Source organism: Pituophis catenifer, unplaced genomic scaffold, assembly GCF_029215685.1.
Source record: "Pituophis catenifer annectens isolate HBS135680 unplaced genomic scaffold, rPitCat1.0.hap2 SCAF_16, whole genome shotgun sequence".
Taxonomy (NCBI): domain Eukaryota; kingdom Metazoa; phylum Chordata; class Lepidosauria; order Squamata; family Colubridae; genus Pituophis; species Pituophis catenifer.
In genome coordinates, this window is record NW_027256896.1 from 20,978,426 (window position 1) to 20,993,848 (window position 15,423).

At 53.2% G+C, this 15,423-nt stretch overlaps 1 protein-coding gene across 2 annotated transcripts in view; it reads left to right on the forward strand.

The window, feature by feature from the left end:
- Nucleotides 1–216: 216 nt before the first annotated feature.
- LLGL1 (LLGL scribble cell polarity complex component 1) overlaps nt 217–15,423 on the forward strand; it is a 33,624-nt gene continuing 18,417 nt past the window's right edge. For both annotated transcript variants that reach the window (XM_070954843.1, XM_070954844.1), the window contains exons 1-2: nt 217–352; nt 9,471–9,568. In XM_070954843.1, the coding sequence (XP_070810944.1) occupies nt 272–352; nt 9,471–9,568 (179 nt within the window). In that variant the 5' untranslated portion in view covers nt 217–271. The remainder of the gene's footprint in view (nt 353–9,470; nt 9,569–15,423) is intronic.

A 15,423-nucleotide genomic window follows, 5' to 3' on the forward strand; every position in this document is an offset into this window, starting at 1 on the left:
AGCCTATTGTCTGGCCGGGGTCTCGCCTCCCGCGGGGCGCGCTGATTGGCTGGGCCGGCCTCCCTCGCCCCCCTCCCCAGCGGCAGGAGCCCCCCGCCCAGCCGCCGCCGCCGCCGCGCCTTTTTCTGCTGCTCCCGCGACCGGGGCGCATCTGCGCTCCTCGCCCTGCTGGATGCGGAGGGCGCCGCCGCCGCCGCTGCTGCTGCATGGGGGAAGCGCCGCCGCCCCCCCCGCCTGGCCGCCTCGCCCCTCGCCCGCGCCCCTCGGCAAGATGATGAAGTTTCGCTTCCGCCGCCAGGGCCACGACCCCCAGCGGGAGAAGCTCAAGCAGGACATCTACGCCTTCAACAAGGTGCCCCCCCACCCAGCACCCCCGCCCCGGCCTCCCTGCCACGCGCCCCGCTCGGCCCCGCCGGCCCGGGGAAGCGGAGGGGCTGGGGGTCTCCGCACATCTGGGGGGCGCCCGGTGGAAGCAGGAGGAAGGGGAGGGGGCAGCGGCAGGGTCCTGTCGGCTATTGGCCTGTTTTAGGGGTCCTCGGGCTGGAATTGGGGACGGTCCAACTCGGGCTCTGTCCCTCCGCCTTCGGGGCTTCGGAAAAATGGGGAGGGGGCGAGAGAAGCCGGGCCTTTTCTCGGGGGTGGGGATCGCCCTGTTGGGCGCGAGGGGCTTGGGGAGGGGGGCAGAGAGGAGAGAGCTGAACTAGCCCACCCTTCCCCCCAAAAAAAGAGGAGGGGGAGGCAGTTTGGAGAAGGAGAGTTAAATTCTGCGTCCCCAGGAAGAAGGGGGCGCCGGGGAGAAGACCCCCCCAACTGCCCCTTTTGCATGTGCTTGTCCGCCCTCCCCCATTGTTTGCATCTGGGGCTGCCCCTCCCTCCTGGCAGGGTGGAGAGCCCAACGGAGGGGGCGCTGAGACGGGCAGGGTCCTCTCAGGGTGGGCTGGGGGGCTTCAAAGGAAGGGAAAGGAGAGCCCGGCAGGCACCGGACCCGGGGAGGGGCTGGGGGGGGGGGCAGCAGCTGCTGCTCCAGGAGGAGGGAGTCCCCAGCCCAGCCTCGGTTGGCTTTGTGTGCCTGGCTTCTTCCCCCGTCAAGAAAGCTTCGGAGCGCCTTGTGTGTACCTGCCTTTCCCCCTCTCCCAATTCCCTCCCTTCCCACGCTTGCTCCCAGCAAAGGTGTCTCTTTCTCTCTCTCGTCCGGGGAGGGGTTGCTGGAAGCTCCTTCAGTCCTTTTTAACACCTCCTCGGTTGCTCCTCCGTAGGCAACTTTGACCGGGGATGATGTTCTCCGGAGCCCCAAAACTCAGCCTCCCTCTGGCTCTGGACCCCCCCCAACCCCATCCCCCTTTTGCACACACACACACAAGTCACACTATTACTGCTTTCCAAGCTGGCTGCTTTGGTGCCTCTGCTCTTTTCAGCCCCTCTGGGCCAGAGGGGGAGGCTGGGTGTCCATTGTGAGGCTGTGGAGTTCTCTTCCCCCCCCCCCACTTCCACACCTCCCCTTTCCTGGGCCATCTGCAGCCCTCCCACCCCCTCCCCACCCTCCTTTTCAGCTCCTTCCTCCTTGGAGTGAATGGAAGCAATAAAAAATCTGCAACTGTAGATGTGGGAAGGCCTTTGACAAGAATGAAGAGGCTTCTTCTGTCTTAAAACGTTCAGTGTGCAGAGGAGATGTTTGGGCAGGGTGAGGAGATGCTTCTCAGCCCCCAAATAGCTCATTCCTCCTCCTCCTCCTCTGAGGAGTTTTAAAGCGTTTTTTTTTTGGTTACAAGACAAGGTTTTGTTTTCAGCTTATTCGTGCAAACCAATTGGGCTGTTACTGGTGATGGACTTGGAAATGTAAAAAATAAAAAAAATCATACCAAGAAAAGCAGCTTCTGTTCACCCCCGTCCCCTAGTCACAATAGTTTGGCCACTTTGTCCAGAATTTGGAGCATTTTGGGAGGGGGGGGCTGGGAAGCATCCATTCCCTTTGGAACTCCCTCCTGTTTGTAGCCTCTGTTTTGCAAAGGGTGGGTGCTCAAGAGCGGGACCAAACCTTGCTGGAGGTTTAGGAGACCCCCTCGCCATTTAGCCTCCCCCCCCCCCCCCGATTGTGATGGGCTTCAGAGCGCCTAGAGAGCTTCAGGTTGGGGTTGCTGATTTGGGCAGAGCTAGTTCTGATTTTCAGAAGGCTAATAGCCCAGGTTGGCACTTTAAGGAATCAGCCAGGATTCCTGGTTTGTTGCTTGAACAGCTCTTCTGGTTTAAAGAGAAAAGCCACGCTGCCTGGGCCAAGATTTCATTTCGGGGGAGGACATTAGATAATACACTGCCTGGGCTGGGTTCAAACATGATAGCCAAAAAGATTTATTTCCATTGCTGGCAGTTTTCTTTCCCCTCTCGGAATAGTTCCGCCCCCTTTACAGTTTTTCATTCTTTACTTTTGTGTTCTTTCTTGCTCTGCTGTTAACATTCTGGCGGCCTCCTAAAATGAGCTGTTCCAAGGTCTGCGTGGTGGGAGGGAAGAGTTGGGGTGGGGGATGACAGGCGCTAACGAAATCCAAACTGTATCTTGGATACCTCGGCTGCTGTGTTTGCTCCAGACAAACAGCCTGCTTTGCTTTGGGTCAAATTCAGGGCTGACCAAAAATATGGACTTGCATTAAGCCCACATCTCCTTGGGAATAGCCGGCTGCTATTCCTCCTCTCCAACCCCACCCCAGTAATGTTGCTGGAGGAATATTCCTCTCCTTTCTTCGATAGAGTAGAAACCGAGTTAGGCATAAGCCTTGATATGACTTGCATGCAGGGCAGGAAACTCAAAACTGATGTTTGTTGGTTACCCACCCATCTGGGATCTAATTCCCTTCTTCCCTCAGTCCTCCTGCTATTTTTTCTTGGTGCAGGATGATACACCCTGTGGGTCACAGCAGTTGTGCTTACATGCAGCTGTGCATTTTATTTTCATGCATTTTAATCCTGTCCTTTTTCCTGGTGTGCTCTCTGGGCTTGTCTTCTTCCTTTCTCTTCCCCTGTTGGGAATCCTCGCAACATCCCTGCGGGGTAGGCTTTGGCAGCAGCGGTTGTTCCAAGATCACACATCCAGAGTTCCTTCAACAGTGAACAGGGCAGCATATACATTTAATAAATAAGAAACAATGAATGAGGTTTGAGACTGAGGAGGAGTTGAGCTGATGTCTTGCTTGTGTCACCTCGTCTGGAATGCATAATTGGGGAGGTTCCAGATTTATTTGCACCCCAAGACACCCATGTACAATGCAATCTCAAGGGAAGCTGGCGTGCTTGTCCCTTGCAGCAGGGCAAAAAAATGAAATGATCTGCCAGCTGAGTTTCCCATTTTGCAGCCATCCTCGGTCTTCGAGGCCCCCCCCCCAATCACCATTGACAAGGCCAGCCTCTTCCGGTGTCTCTGCCTGGCATGTTGCAACATGGAAGGGCTGGAAAAGATTCCCTCCTTGCTCGGGAGTTGAATGTTGCCTGTGCTTGACAGCGGTACAGCCAGTACGAAGAATTGGGAGGGGGGGGAGGAAGCGGCATGATTGATCCCATTTCTTGGTATGATGGTTTTGAACTTTGCCAGGCAGCCTGTTGATCTTGGCCTGGCTTGCTCTGTGATCCCACCAGCGGCACGTGGGGCTTCGGCAAACACAGCAGGCGCATGGCCCCTTCGCAGGTCACCAAAGGCTCCCCTGGGACCTTCCTGGATAAGAGGATGGAAGCACCTCCCTGGCTGGATTCAGCAACCCATGGTTCCCGGCTAAACTGGGACTGGGTGGTTTGGGGTTCAGCAGGTGACAGGGAAACCCAGACAGCGTTAAGACACTGCAGGGAGTCCTCGACTTATGACCGCAATTGGGAGCAGCATTTCCGTCGCTATTCCGTTGAGTTACGCCTGATATTTCAACCTGTTTTACCACGGTGTTAAGGGACCCGTTGCCCTTGTTAAGGGGATCCGGCTTCCCCGATTGGCTGCTTGTGGGGGTTGGGTGGGTGGGAAAGTCGCAAATGGCCGGCAGGGACCCTTTGGTCACTGCAACCATCCTGCCCTTTGCCAAGTGCCTGGATTTTGACCAGCTGACCCCGGGGATGCCGCCAAGTTCGAAGGCTGACTGTAAATGACCTTTTTCAGTCCTTTTGTAACTTTGAATGGTTGCTAAACGTTTGAGGATTGCTGGTTTTCTTTGTTCTTTGTTTAAAGTTGTATCTAAAAAAGGTTAACTCACAGCAACTGGACCAAAACTTATTAAACTGAGGCGTTTTCTTGACTCATCCAAGGGGCTCATTGGTCAGCCTGGAATGTTGGTTAGGCAAAGAGGGAGTCCTTTGAATGGACTAATTCTTGCCATAGCGACTGCAAGGGTTTCTCCCCAGAAATGTGGAGATACTTTTGGCCTGGATGTTTCTTCATTTCCATGCAGGCAGCAAGTTGTATCAGCTGAGGACTTTTGGGCTGTTGACCTGAGGTTAGTTTATTTTGTGATGCCGGATATTGACTAACCAGGTTCTCCCATCGCAAGACAGTCCTGTTTGACTTTATCCGGAAGCCAATCGACTACCTTCAGCAAAGTTGGTTTTAAAATGATGCTTGTCCCCTCCTTCGGTTGAAAATCCACACATAGACTTCTGGGGACTCAAGCCCCTAGTCCTCATGGTTGTACAAAAAGGCAGCGACACACCGCCAATTCCCTGTTTCTTCCCTCTCTGAACTAAAGTTGAAAACTGAGCAACCAGACGGCCACAGCGGTGCCGAGCAGATGGCGAACGTGAGACGTTTTCTCCGCTGTGCTGTTCTTGTGTATCCATGGAGTTCATAGCAGAAGACAGACGTCAGACTTTTAATCGCTCCCCCGTTCAGAAGACAATCCAAAGGTTTCTCCTGGTTGCAGGAACGGCTGCCAAGTGTGTGAGGCCTCGAGTAGGATTAGCCAGGAGATGTAGTGCTATTCGCAGGCTCCGTGGGAAGATCTGGGTGTAACTCTGGGGGGGACGGGACGTTATTAAATTTATGTCAGGGATGCACACTGGATGCAGCTAATAGAGTTTGGGACTCTGTGTCTGCTTGACGAGATGCTGGGGAAGAACAGAGTCTCTTTTCCTACTCCAGTTTTCCTTTACAAAAAGGAAAAGTCTTTGGGAATGGATATTCCAGGATAAAAATGTTCCTCCTTTTCCCCTCTCCGTCTAGCAATACTTTACATTGGGGTTTCCCAACCTTGGTGACTTTAAGACGGATGGACTTCAACTCCCAGAATCCCCCAGCTAGGTGTTTTTGGACACGAGTCTTCCCACGTTTGCCTAGCAGAATGACTGAAAATGCAGGTGTCTGTTTCACGGGAGGCTCAGTGCGAGCAGCCTGCCAGGCAGAGGGCAGATGCATGGCAAGGAGGGGCAGAGCTCGGCTGCTCTCAGGTGTGTGTGTGTGTGTGTGTGTGTGTGTGTGTGTGTGTGTGTGTGTGTGTGTGTGTGTGTGCCAGGGGCTGTCTTGAGTTCTCCAGTAGAGTGCTTGGGAGCAAGATGTCTTTCCTTTGATGGTTGAGAAGGTCCTTCTGCACAAACATGATCCCTTCATGGAGAGGAGAGGAGAGAGTTCTGGATCTCCCCATTTCTTGAGGACCAGATGCTTTTTTCTCTGATGCTGGACTGGCTGTATGTGACTTTCCAGATGTTGCTCCCTCGCCACTCCCTGCCTTCCTTTCCGTTGGGGCTGTTGGTGGGAACTGTAGAGCCAGAACATCTGGAGACGTCAGATTCAGTGGAGGTGGCCTCTTTCTGGCCTTTTCCTACCGGCTGTGCAAGGGCTGAGGGGCAAAACTCAGTTTTTGCAAGGGGGAAGAGATCTTGACTTGAGCAAGCTTGGCCGGAGGGGAGTCCAGCAGCAGGGGCAGTTTATCTGACTGGAAATGGGAAGGGCGCCACTGGAATGCTCCCTCCAAGGATGGTGAACCTGAATGTGTCAAAAACGTACAAGGAGGCCTTTTCTGAGATAAGTCAGCTGAAGGAAGGCAGGACAGCTTCTCCTTCTGAACTGGGCCAGTCTTACCAGGTCAGCAAGGAAGTCGCTCTTCACCAGTCCTGGAGGTGGTGAAGCTCCTCCTAAGATCTTATCTGCAGGGCCATCATCTTCCCTGCTCATCATCGAGGTGGGATCTGGGAAGGGAAATATGCACCGGGGTTGACTCTTGACTCAACCCACGTTTGACTGTTAGGCTCTCAGCGTGGATGGATGGTAGGTAGGCGTATCTCCAGTGTGGCATGACTTCCCTATCCGGCCTTCGCTACCCATTTGGCTGCCTCTTTGCTACGGCAGGATCCCCAGTCCCAAGGGAAGTGCCTGAAGCTGGCATGCCCACTGCAGAGACCCGCATAGATGCTTCTGGCGTATTTCCTACCATATTTCCTCTTCTATTCTCCTGCTCCCTTCTTGCAAGGATCGTCTCTCTTTCTCGCTCGTAGATTTTGCTTCAGGATGCAGAAGTCTGTTGGTGCAATCTTGATTGCAGGAAGCGTTTTAGCTGGCTACGGTCCTGTCCCCACCTTTGCAGGAAATGCAGTGCACCTTTTACCAAATTGCAAGATGATTTACTGTGCGCTGCGCTGTCTCCTCACACTTCTCTCCTGCAGGGACCAAAACACAGATGGGATAAACCTTGTGCAGCAAAGGGTTTTTGATGCCTTCCTGCTTCTGAAAAAAGACCAGGTTGCAAGGAAGGAGAAGGAAAACGGCCTTAGTTGCAGACTTTGATAGCTGCCCCTCGGCTAGGTCCTTTTTTAAGCCCACCTGCACGAGGATCAGAACGAGGTCCAAACTTGTCCATTCAATTGAATTTTTACTTAATTGCTTGGGATCCTCAGTTAGACCTTTGCCTCGAAAGTCTGGAACTAGGCTAGGCGGAGGTTTCTGGAGCCCTCTTGCTACTTCAAGGGCGGGCATTGTGCATTGGATGCCGAATACTATGGGAAATGTGCTGTCCCTAGAAGGCCTGGACTGAAGGGACTTCAGGAAGTTTTGCTGAGTGGTTATGAGCAGTTCTTTAGGGGAAGGAAGGAAGGAAGGAAGGAAGGAAGGAAGGAAGGAAGGAAGGAAGGAAGGGAGGGAGGGAGGGAAGGAGATGGGAGGAGGGAGATGGGAGGAAGGGCAGGAGAGTGGATGGATGGATGGATAGAAGAAAAAAGAGTGGGTGGATGAAAGGAAGGAAGAAGGGGGAGGGAGGGAATGTCTTTAAAAGGTGTGTACAAAAACTCTTGGACTTCCTCAACTGGTCTCCAGTGACCTTGCAGTTTTCATAAATAAATTCCATCAATGAAGATAATCTCGCCTCACCCAGCTTGAATCCCTAAATGTTCCTATTCTTTTAAACTAAGGGGTGGATCAAAATTGGTCCTGGTTCCAGATCTCCTCCTCCTCCTCCTCCACCACCCTGTAATCTGGGGAGGTCGGAGGCCCTTTATTTCAAACCTGCCAGTGATGGGGGGAAGTTCCCTGTTCTGCTGCTGGAGACCCCTGGCCAGGACGTTCCCCCAACTGTGCTTCTCATAGGGGTCCCTGTGTGGTGGTCTGAGGTGGGGAGAAAGGGGGCTGGGGCTGACCAGGGAGAGGAAGTGGGAAGCTTTTTGCTGGAGGGCCCTTTAAGAGCCGTCTCTCTTTCTCCCTGCCAACTATTCACTCGCGTTGACCCTGCTGCGCCTGGGAGAAGCGAAGTTGGAATTGGCTGAAAAGATTCATTTGTCCGTCCACTTCTGCAGGGCTGGGCTGAATGGATTCTCCGGGGAGCAGGAGGGAGGGAGGGAGGGAGGGAGCTTGGACGTTGCTCTGGGCCAGCTCTTGATTAATCAATTCTTTCTTTTGCAGTGGGCTCTACCCCACCTCCTTGCGTGGGCTGCCTTGGCTTCCTTGACTCATTAGCAGAGTTGTCGGTCAGGCTGAAAGACCACCGGCCTCTTTGGACCGGTTCAGAGAACATCGGACCGAGCCTGGTCCTTACGGAGGCAGCAGCCCATTCAAAGCTCAGCCTCCCTGACTTTTTAGCCAGTTGTGAATGGAATAGAAATAGCATAGCATAGCATAGCATAGATTTTTTTATTGGCCAAGTGTGTTTGGACACACAAGGAATTTGTCTTTGGTGCATGAGCTCTCAGTGTACATAAAAGAAAAGATACAGTCGTCAAGAATCATAAGGTACAACACTTAATGATAGTCATAGGGAACAAATAAGCAATCAGATCATATTAGGAAACAGTGCAGGAATAAAAAGATGGAGGGTCTTTTTTTTCTCTCTCTCCATCGCTTGATTTCCAAGCCCGGAAAATCTTCAGCAGTTGCATTTCTGTCTCTGTGGCTTGATAGAAATAAAGATGGTAGGTATAAGTAAAACACAGCTTGCCCTTCTCAACGTCTTTGAGTCAGGAAAACAAAGCACTTGGCAACTTGGAAGAGAAGGAATCTTTCTTCCAGAGTTCTTCTTCCTCTCTCTAAAATTGGTACATGCTGCAAACGGTCTAAAAATGGCTCTGGCCGGAGGCTTGTTGTCTGAAAGGGAGAGATGGAAAGGGCAAAGAGAACAAAATTGCTGTATCTAAACTAGGATTCTTCAACCCAAGTTGGGAGTAGCAACTCTCGGGGTTCTTAAATTACAGCTGCAGGTTGAGATGATGGAGAATTAACCAGCCGAAGTTTCAGTGGGGCTCTGGCAGCCTCCCCGAAATCTCGGGCTGAAAGCTGGTGAGATATTTCTCCTCCACGGAGGACAAAGCACTCTGCAGCTTATGGCCCTTTTTCAGGGTCTGCAAGACCAACACGCTGTTTGTTCTGCAGCTACTTCTCTGTTATGTTGAATGGCAGCTGGGCTGGATGGTTGGAGGAGAAGGGTGGGCTTTGGCTCAGATGGGGAAGGAGCAGGAAGAGAAAGAAGGGAATTGGAGGGCGCAGATTGGGGGTTTCATGAGAGCCCCTTCCTCCTTTCTCTCTGTGACTCAACTGGCAGAGCCTTGATAACATGATACGTTCTTGAGACTCAGCAATTGGAAACCTGCTTGGACCAAAGCAACGTGGCTTCCTGGCTTGTGGGATTCTGTAGCTGAGATCTCTTTGACTGGGAATGAAGTTTGGGGGTGACTGATCTGAGAACGATCTAGCTCAGAGGTGTCAAACTCGATTTCATTGAGGGCCACATCAGGGTTGTGTTTGACTGCAACTCTCTGCCAGCGAAAACAGAGCTCAGGAGGGCCGCTGGCAGAGGCACTGTGGGCCAGTACTTCGCTGTTTCCAGGGTGGCCTCACGGGCCAGATCTAATCACCCCATGGGCCGGATTTGGCCCCTGGACCTTGAGTTTGACACCCCTGATCTAGCTGGAACCAAGTTTGAAAAGCTGCTGCATTTCCTGGGCCTGCCAATCTTGGAAAGCATGCCCATCAACCTCCTCCTGCTTTGATGGCCCTTCAACCCAATTCTTTCTTCTCTTTCATCTTCCAGATGGTGGAGCATGGCTTTCCCAACCAGCCCAGCTCCTTGGCCTTTGACCCCAAGCTGCGCATTATGGCCATCGGAACCAAATCGGGAGCAGTCAAAATGTATCCTTCTTGGCATGGCAACGGCGGCCTTTCTGGGCATGGAGTTCTGGCAGAAGGCGACGATGGAGGTCTCCGCGAAGTCTGCGGCAGGGTTTGGACACAACGTGGGAGTTGGGAAAGGACCACCAGTCCTCGGGGGATGGGATCGGGGGTGGGTTCTTGCTGGGTGAGGACTTGTGCGTTGGCGTCTGCAGTGTGTCTCCTGAGAATTACAAGCACAACATGTTCCAAACGGGGGTTCCCCAATTTGAGAGTCTCCAAAGATGTTGGCATTGCAACTTCCAATGTGATTGGGAATTGGGGAATTAAGGTGCCATCTTGGGGACGGCTGATTGGAGTATTTGGTTAGAAAACGGGACTTCCCGATTTGGAGCTTTGGTGATGATGATCCCAACAAAAATACAGATAGTCCTTGACTTACGACCACAATTGAGCCCAAAATTCTTGTCGCTAAGCAAGACATTTGTAAATTTTGATCGTGTGACACCCTCCCGGGGGGGGGGGGGGCGCTGCAAACCATCATAAATATGAATCGGTTGTCGAGCGTATGAATTTGGATCAGGTGACTGTGAATGGATGCGGCAACAGTCGTCGGTGTGAAAAACGGTCACAAGTCACTTTTTCAGTGATATTTTAATTTTGAACAGTCCCTAATTGGACTGTTGTAAGTCAAGGACTTTCCTGTTTTGGGTCCTTTTTGTGAATAAGTACAGCAGAATTTTGCCACGATTTCAGGATGTTCTCGTGCTGCTCTTCCTAGCAGTCCTGCCCTCCGGCTTTTTCCCCATAGTGCAAGGTGTTCCGAGAAGGAATACCTGTCCGTCTTTCCAGCCGTTGAGGGAGGATTCAAGAGATTTAAATGGCGAAGACTCAGCTGTTCCCGAGGGCTTCCCTTTTCGTGGGCTCGTGTGTCCCAGAGAGGAAGGAGTTGGGAAGTTTTCCCTGGGTTCTTGCCTGGACCCACAATCCACTGTTCTTGCCTTGAGGCTGGCAGTCTTTGTGCGTGTGTGTGTGTTGTGGAAGGGGCATTTGGAAAACCACTCCAAATCTCCACGGCTTCAACGGCCTCTTTTTCAAGCTGCAGCCTTGGCGTGCTTGCCCGGCGATGCCTCGTCTCCATGGAGTTGGCAGCCTCTGAGTACAATACGCGGGAGATGCCGTTCCCTCCCCCTTTCCTGGGGGCAGAGGTGGGTTTCAGCAGGGTCTGACCAGTTCTGGAGAACTGGTAGTGGAAATGTTGAGTAGTTAGGAGAACTGGTAGTAAAAATGCTGACTGGCCCCGCCCCCATCTATTCTCTGCCTCCCGAGTCCCAGCTGATCGGGAGGAAATGGGGATTTTGCAGTATCCTTCCCCTGCCACGCCCACCAAGCCATGCCCACAGAACCGGTAGTAAAAATTTTTGAAACCCACCACTGCCTCGGGGGTGTGTGGGGTGGGGAGGCTGCATCTGTAGGCTCAGAGCAGTGGGCAGCCTGTGGGAACCCTGCCCCCTTCCAAATGTTTATTATAAAGTCCTTTCCCCCCTAGCTGAAATAGCAAAGTCTTAGATTCAATGTTAAAAAACCCTCAACCTCAAAGATAGCAGCTGGAGAGGGAGAAGTTTTAAATAAATGGCATAAAGAGGCCGGTGGGGATTTCTCTGGAGTCGTGCTTGGGTGACCCCTGTTTCTTGGATAAGCCAGCATGGGCTGGCTCCGTAGATGGGGATCTCTGCTTACAAGGACTTGTCAGGCTGGACTACGATAAGACCAGGGCAGAAATGTTTAAGGGGGTCACCAGAATCACATCAACAACTGGAATTTGTTGGTGGCCAGAGGAATTTTAAATCCTAATGCATGGATATATTTTAGGATTGCATTTTGTTCTGCCTCCCCAAGGGTTAGGGTTCCCCCCCTCCCCAGTTGCTGTTTGTGTTTTTCGTACAGCAACACACCCCTTGTTAACCCTTGGGAATTTTTCAATAGTTTAAATGTTTAAGGCAACTTCTGAAGCAAAAGGCGGGCTTTGCTTCGGGGGCTCAGAGGCTCTTGGAGGCGTGAATGCCCCTTTGATCTGCAAAAGGAGCCTGCAAGGAGAGTTTGCCATTTGTCTGCTCGATTTTTAAAACCTCTTTCTGCCCTGTAGTTGGTGTTTGCGTGTAAAAGCACCGGCATCTTTGCAGATCAGCTGAGGTTGTTTTTTTTTTTTTTCCCCTGTTGTGTTTGGAGATTGAAGTTGGCTTTTGGGGCATCTAAGTTGGGGGAGTTTTCCCCAGTCCTTCTGCCATCGACCGCTTCCTTGCTGCCCCAGCCTTTCCTTCCAGCATCTGTAGTGCATTGGGAGCCTGGCTTGGCAGCCGGACAGGACAGGTGCAGCTTGGCAAGACAATGGAGGAAGTGGCTGAAGAACAGAGGATCCAGTCCTTTGGGGCCGGAGGGGGGACAGTCTCAGCAGGGTTGGTCGGAAAGAGCTGAGGCAGCTTTAAAAAACCCTTTTGGTCCAGCGGGGTCTCTGCTTGGGATCTTTCTCCTGGGGCCCTTTGCCAAAGGGAACCGGTGTGTGTGTGTGTGTGTTGTTGTGTGTGTGGGGGGGGAAATACTGGTGTCACATTCACCCCTCCAGAAAATGAAGTGCCAAACCATGCCAATATTGGCTCCTGGCATCCTTGGCAAAGACAAATGCACCCGGTTCGGTGGTAGAGCAGTAAACTGAATTGCCAGTGAGGTCTCTTGCAAGGGCAGTCAGGGCTTTTGGGGACAGGTGGGGGGGGGGGGAGGAGGCAGAAGGAATCGGAGTAGGTGAAAATCCTCACTTGGGTTGTGCGACCTCTCGCCCTCTGGGGCTTCCCTTGGGGCAGGAGGGGAGGAGGCAGTGGGCTCTCCGTACTGACCAGCCCAGCCCCCCCTCCCTCCATCGTTTCCTCTCCTCCTCCTGCAAGAGCAGAACGGGGCAGGGTTGATGCCAGTGCTCCAAACGCAGCCCCCTCCTCTCTTTCTCCTCCTCGGGGCGATTGGAGAAGAGGGGGCTTGGATCCGCAGGGGACTGAGCTGCTTCTCCACATTTGAATGGCTGAATGAATTTTGGGGTCACTTCCCAAGAAACTGGGGCAGAAAATCACGTGGCTCTTTTGCTTCGGTCGCTTCCCCTTCAAACGGCGGCCTTCGCATTGTTTCATTTGCCTGCCGGTTTCTGCTGCCCTCCTCAGAAGGCGGGTGCAGAAGGGGGAATGTGGATGATTTGGTTCTGCTTCTCTCGTCTTCTCTGAAGGGTCCCTCCATCATTTTTTTGGGGGGTGGGACAGAAATACCCCATTATGGGAACAGGCAGAGTTTGCATTGAGGTCTTGCAACAGCTGCCCCAAAAGGCTGATGGATCAATTCTTGAAGGCTTCGGAAGTTTCTCAAACTGATTATTTCAAGGGGTGGGGTGGGGGGCTGGGTGGGAGAAAACCTGAAGGCTCCCATGAGGTCCCAGACTTGTTTCTGGCTGTACTGGGGGAACTTCTTCTCCCCAAGTGGGAAAACCTAATTCCCGCCCAATCAATACGGTGCTGGGGGGAATAGTGGGGTCTCTTTCTGCAACGCCCTGTCTTTGCCCATCAAGACACCCTGGGCAGTTCTGGGGGGGGGTGTCTCTTAAAAGTTGTGGGAGGCCCGGGGGTGCCGTTGCCTTCTGCTGCTTCTCGGGGTCAGCCAGGGGTGCAGTTCTCCTTCCTGGCTTGGCTGGCCGCTGCTGGACTGGGGTGTGGACTGTTTTCTCCGTTGATGCGAAGATCTTTCTCTCCCAGAGGAAGCTGTAAAGCTGGCTTGGTGCATCAGACCTCTGGCAGACCTCACGTCTACCCTGGTGGTGGTTTTCAGGGGGCTGCCGAGCCCCAGCCCTCCCGTCCCGTCTTTGCGTTCTCCACCCAAGGGAGCTCCAAGTGACGCATGCACAAAAGGACGGGAGACAAGTGGGCATCACCTTGAAGGTTTATTATGGGACTCGATTGGTGTGTTTGGGTCAGGGATCTCCCCTCCAGTCCTCTCTCCTCCTCCTCCTCCCCCCCCCCAAACGTGCCAGCCCTTAAATGGCAGAAGGCTCTTCGGAGGAGAATATTTGCAGCTTGAAAGGGTCCTTGGTGCCCTCTGAGCTTGCTGGTTTTCCTGCAAACATTTCATTGCCAAGCTAGGTAACGTCATCAGTGCCGCTAAGGAGTGGGGCTTGCTCTCAGTTTATATTATAGTGGCTTGCCCTGGCAGTGGGGGTGAGGGTGGTCTTAGAAGTTCTTTGGAAGGTTCTTTGCCTGGGGTGCCTTAAACCCCTCTTGAATCTCCTTTGCAGGTTTTAAGGACTTGCAGCCAGCTGGGCTTCCAGCAGCCCCAAACAGCCTCCGTGCCCGGTTTTTTCCTCCTCGGTTTGTCCAGATGGTGTTTATTCTGAGCGGCTGTCTGGAGCTTTCCTGCTCCTCTGAGAATAGTTCTCCGCAAAGGCGCTTGGGGAAGGGGGGAAGGGGTAGAGTTGGTTGGCTTTCGAGCCGGAGCTGGCTGTGACCAGGCCTTGGCAACCATGCTTGGCAAGGGCAGGGCATTGGGGGGCTTTCTGGTGGAGGAGGGTGAGCCCAAAGCCCCTGAAGGCAGGACGAGAAACAATGGGTGGAAACTAACCAAGGAGAGAAGCAACCTGGGATTAAGGACAAACTTCCTAACGGTGAGGACAATTAACCAGTGGAACAGCTTGCCACCAGAAGTTGTAGGTGCTCCACCATTGGAGGTTTTTAAGAAGAGATTGGGCAGCATTTGTCTGAAATGGTACGGGGTTTCCTGCTTGAAGAAAGGGTTGGATTAGAACAGTGATGACTAACCTTTTTGCCATCGCGTGCCAAAAGTGGGGGGAGTGCGGGGGGGGTCGCACGCGTGTGTACCCACGCCCTTAATTCTATGCGCTCTGCCCGCCCGTTCATGCGCGCACAACCCCCCTGCACTCCCCCTGCTTTTGGCACAGTGGCACTGTGTGCCCGGTAGGCCCATTTTTCACTCTCCCCAGGCTCCAGAGCCTTTCTAGGAGCCTGGGGAGGGTGAAAACGGCCTTCCCCACACCCCCAGAGGCCCTCCAGAGGCCGGAAACAGCATGTTTCTGGACTTCCAGTGGGCCCAGAAGGCCCGAAAATCAGCTGGCCGGAGCTGAGCTCGCGTGCCCACCAATATGGCTCTGTGTGCACCTGTGGCACGCGTGCCATAGGTTCGCCATCACGGGACTAGAAGGTCCCTTGCAAAGCTGCATGATGAATTGATTGAGCGAGATGAAGTGTAATTGTAGATGAACTCTGTGGGAGGTGCCGAATCCGTACTGAATCATCTTCCCAGCAGTGGAGAAGGCATCTCCTCTAAAACAGGCGAAGAATTCAATGTCCTTTGACTGTTGGGGGAAGCGCTCTTCTGCAAAATTGCTCTGGCCTCTCCCTCTGGCGGGCACAAACTGAGGTCTGTGAAGGCTGCCCTTTTGTGCTCCCCACAAGTCTCACCAGGAAAGGGTTGTGGTGCAAGAATGAGTTTGGATGAGCTTTTGAGCAGAAGACGGACCGGGGAAGGGCTTTTTTTCTCAGGTCTTCTTCCCCCAGCAGCTCCTGCGTGAGGAAGTGGGCTTCTGTTGAAACGTGTGGGGCAGACTTTAGAAAGGAAGGAAGTCAGCACTCCTGGGTTCTGCAGAAGACCCAGGGCGTGGGACCTCTGAGGAGACTCACTCACTCTCTCGAGGGCTTTCTCTGAACTCATTGAGCTTAAACGAGGGAAACGTGATGATGACATTGGGGAGGGCTCATCCAGGAAGGAGAGGGGGTGGTGTGAGGATGAGGCCATTCAGAGGTCCCCAACCCTCAGGCTGTGGCCCCTTTGGA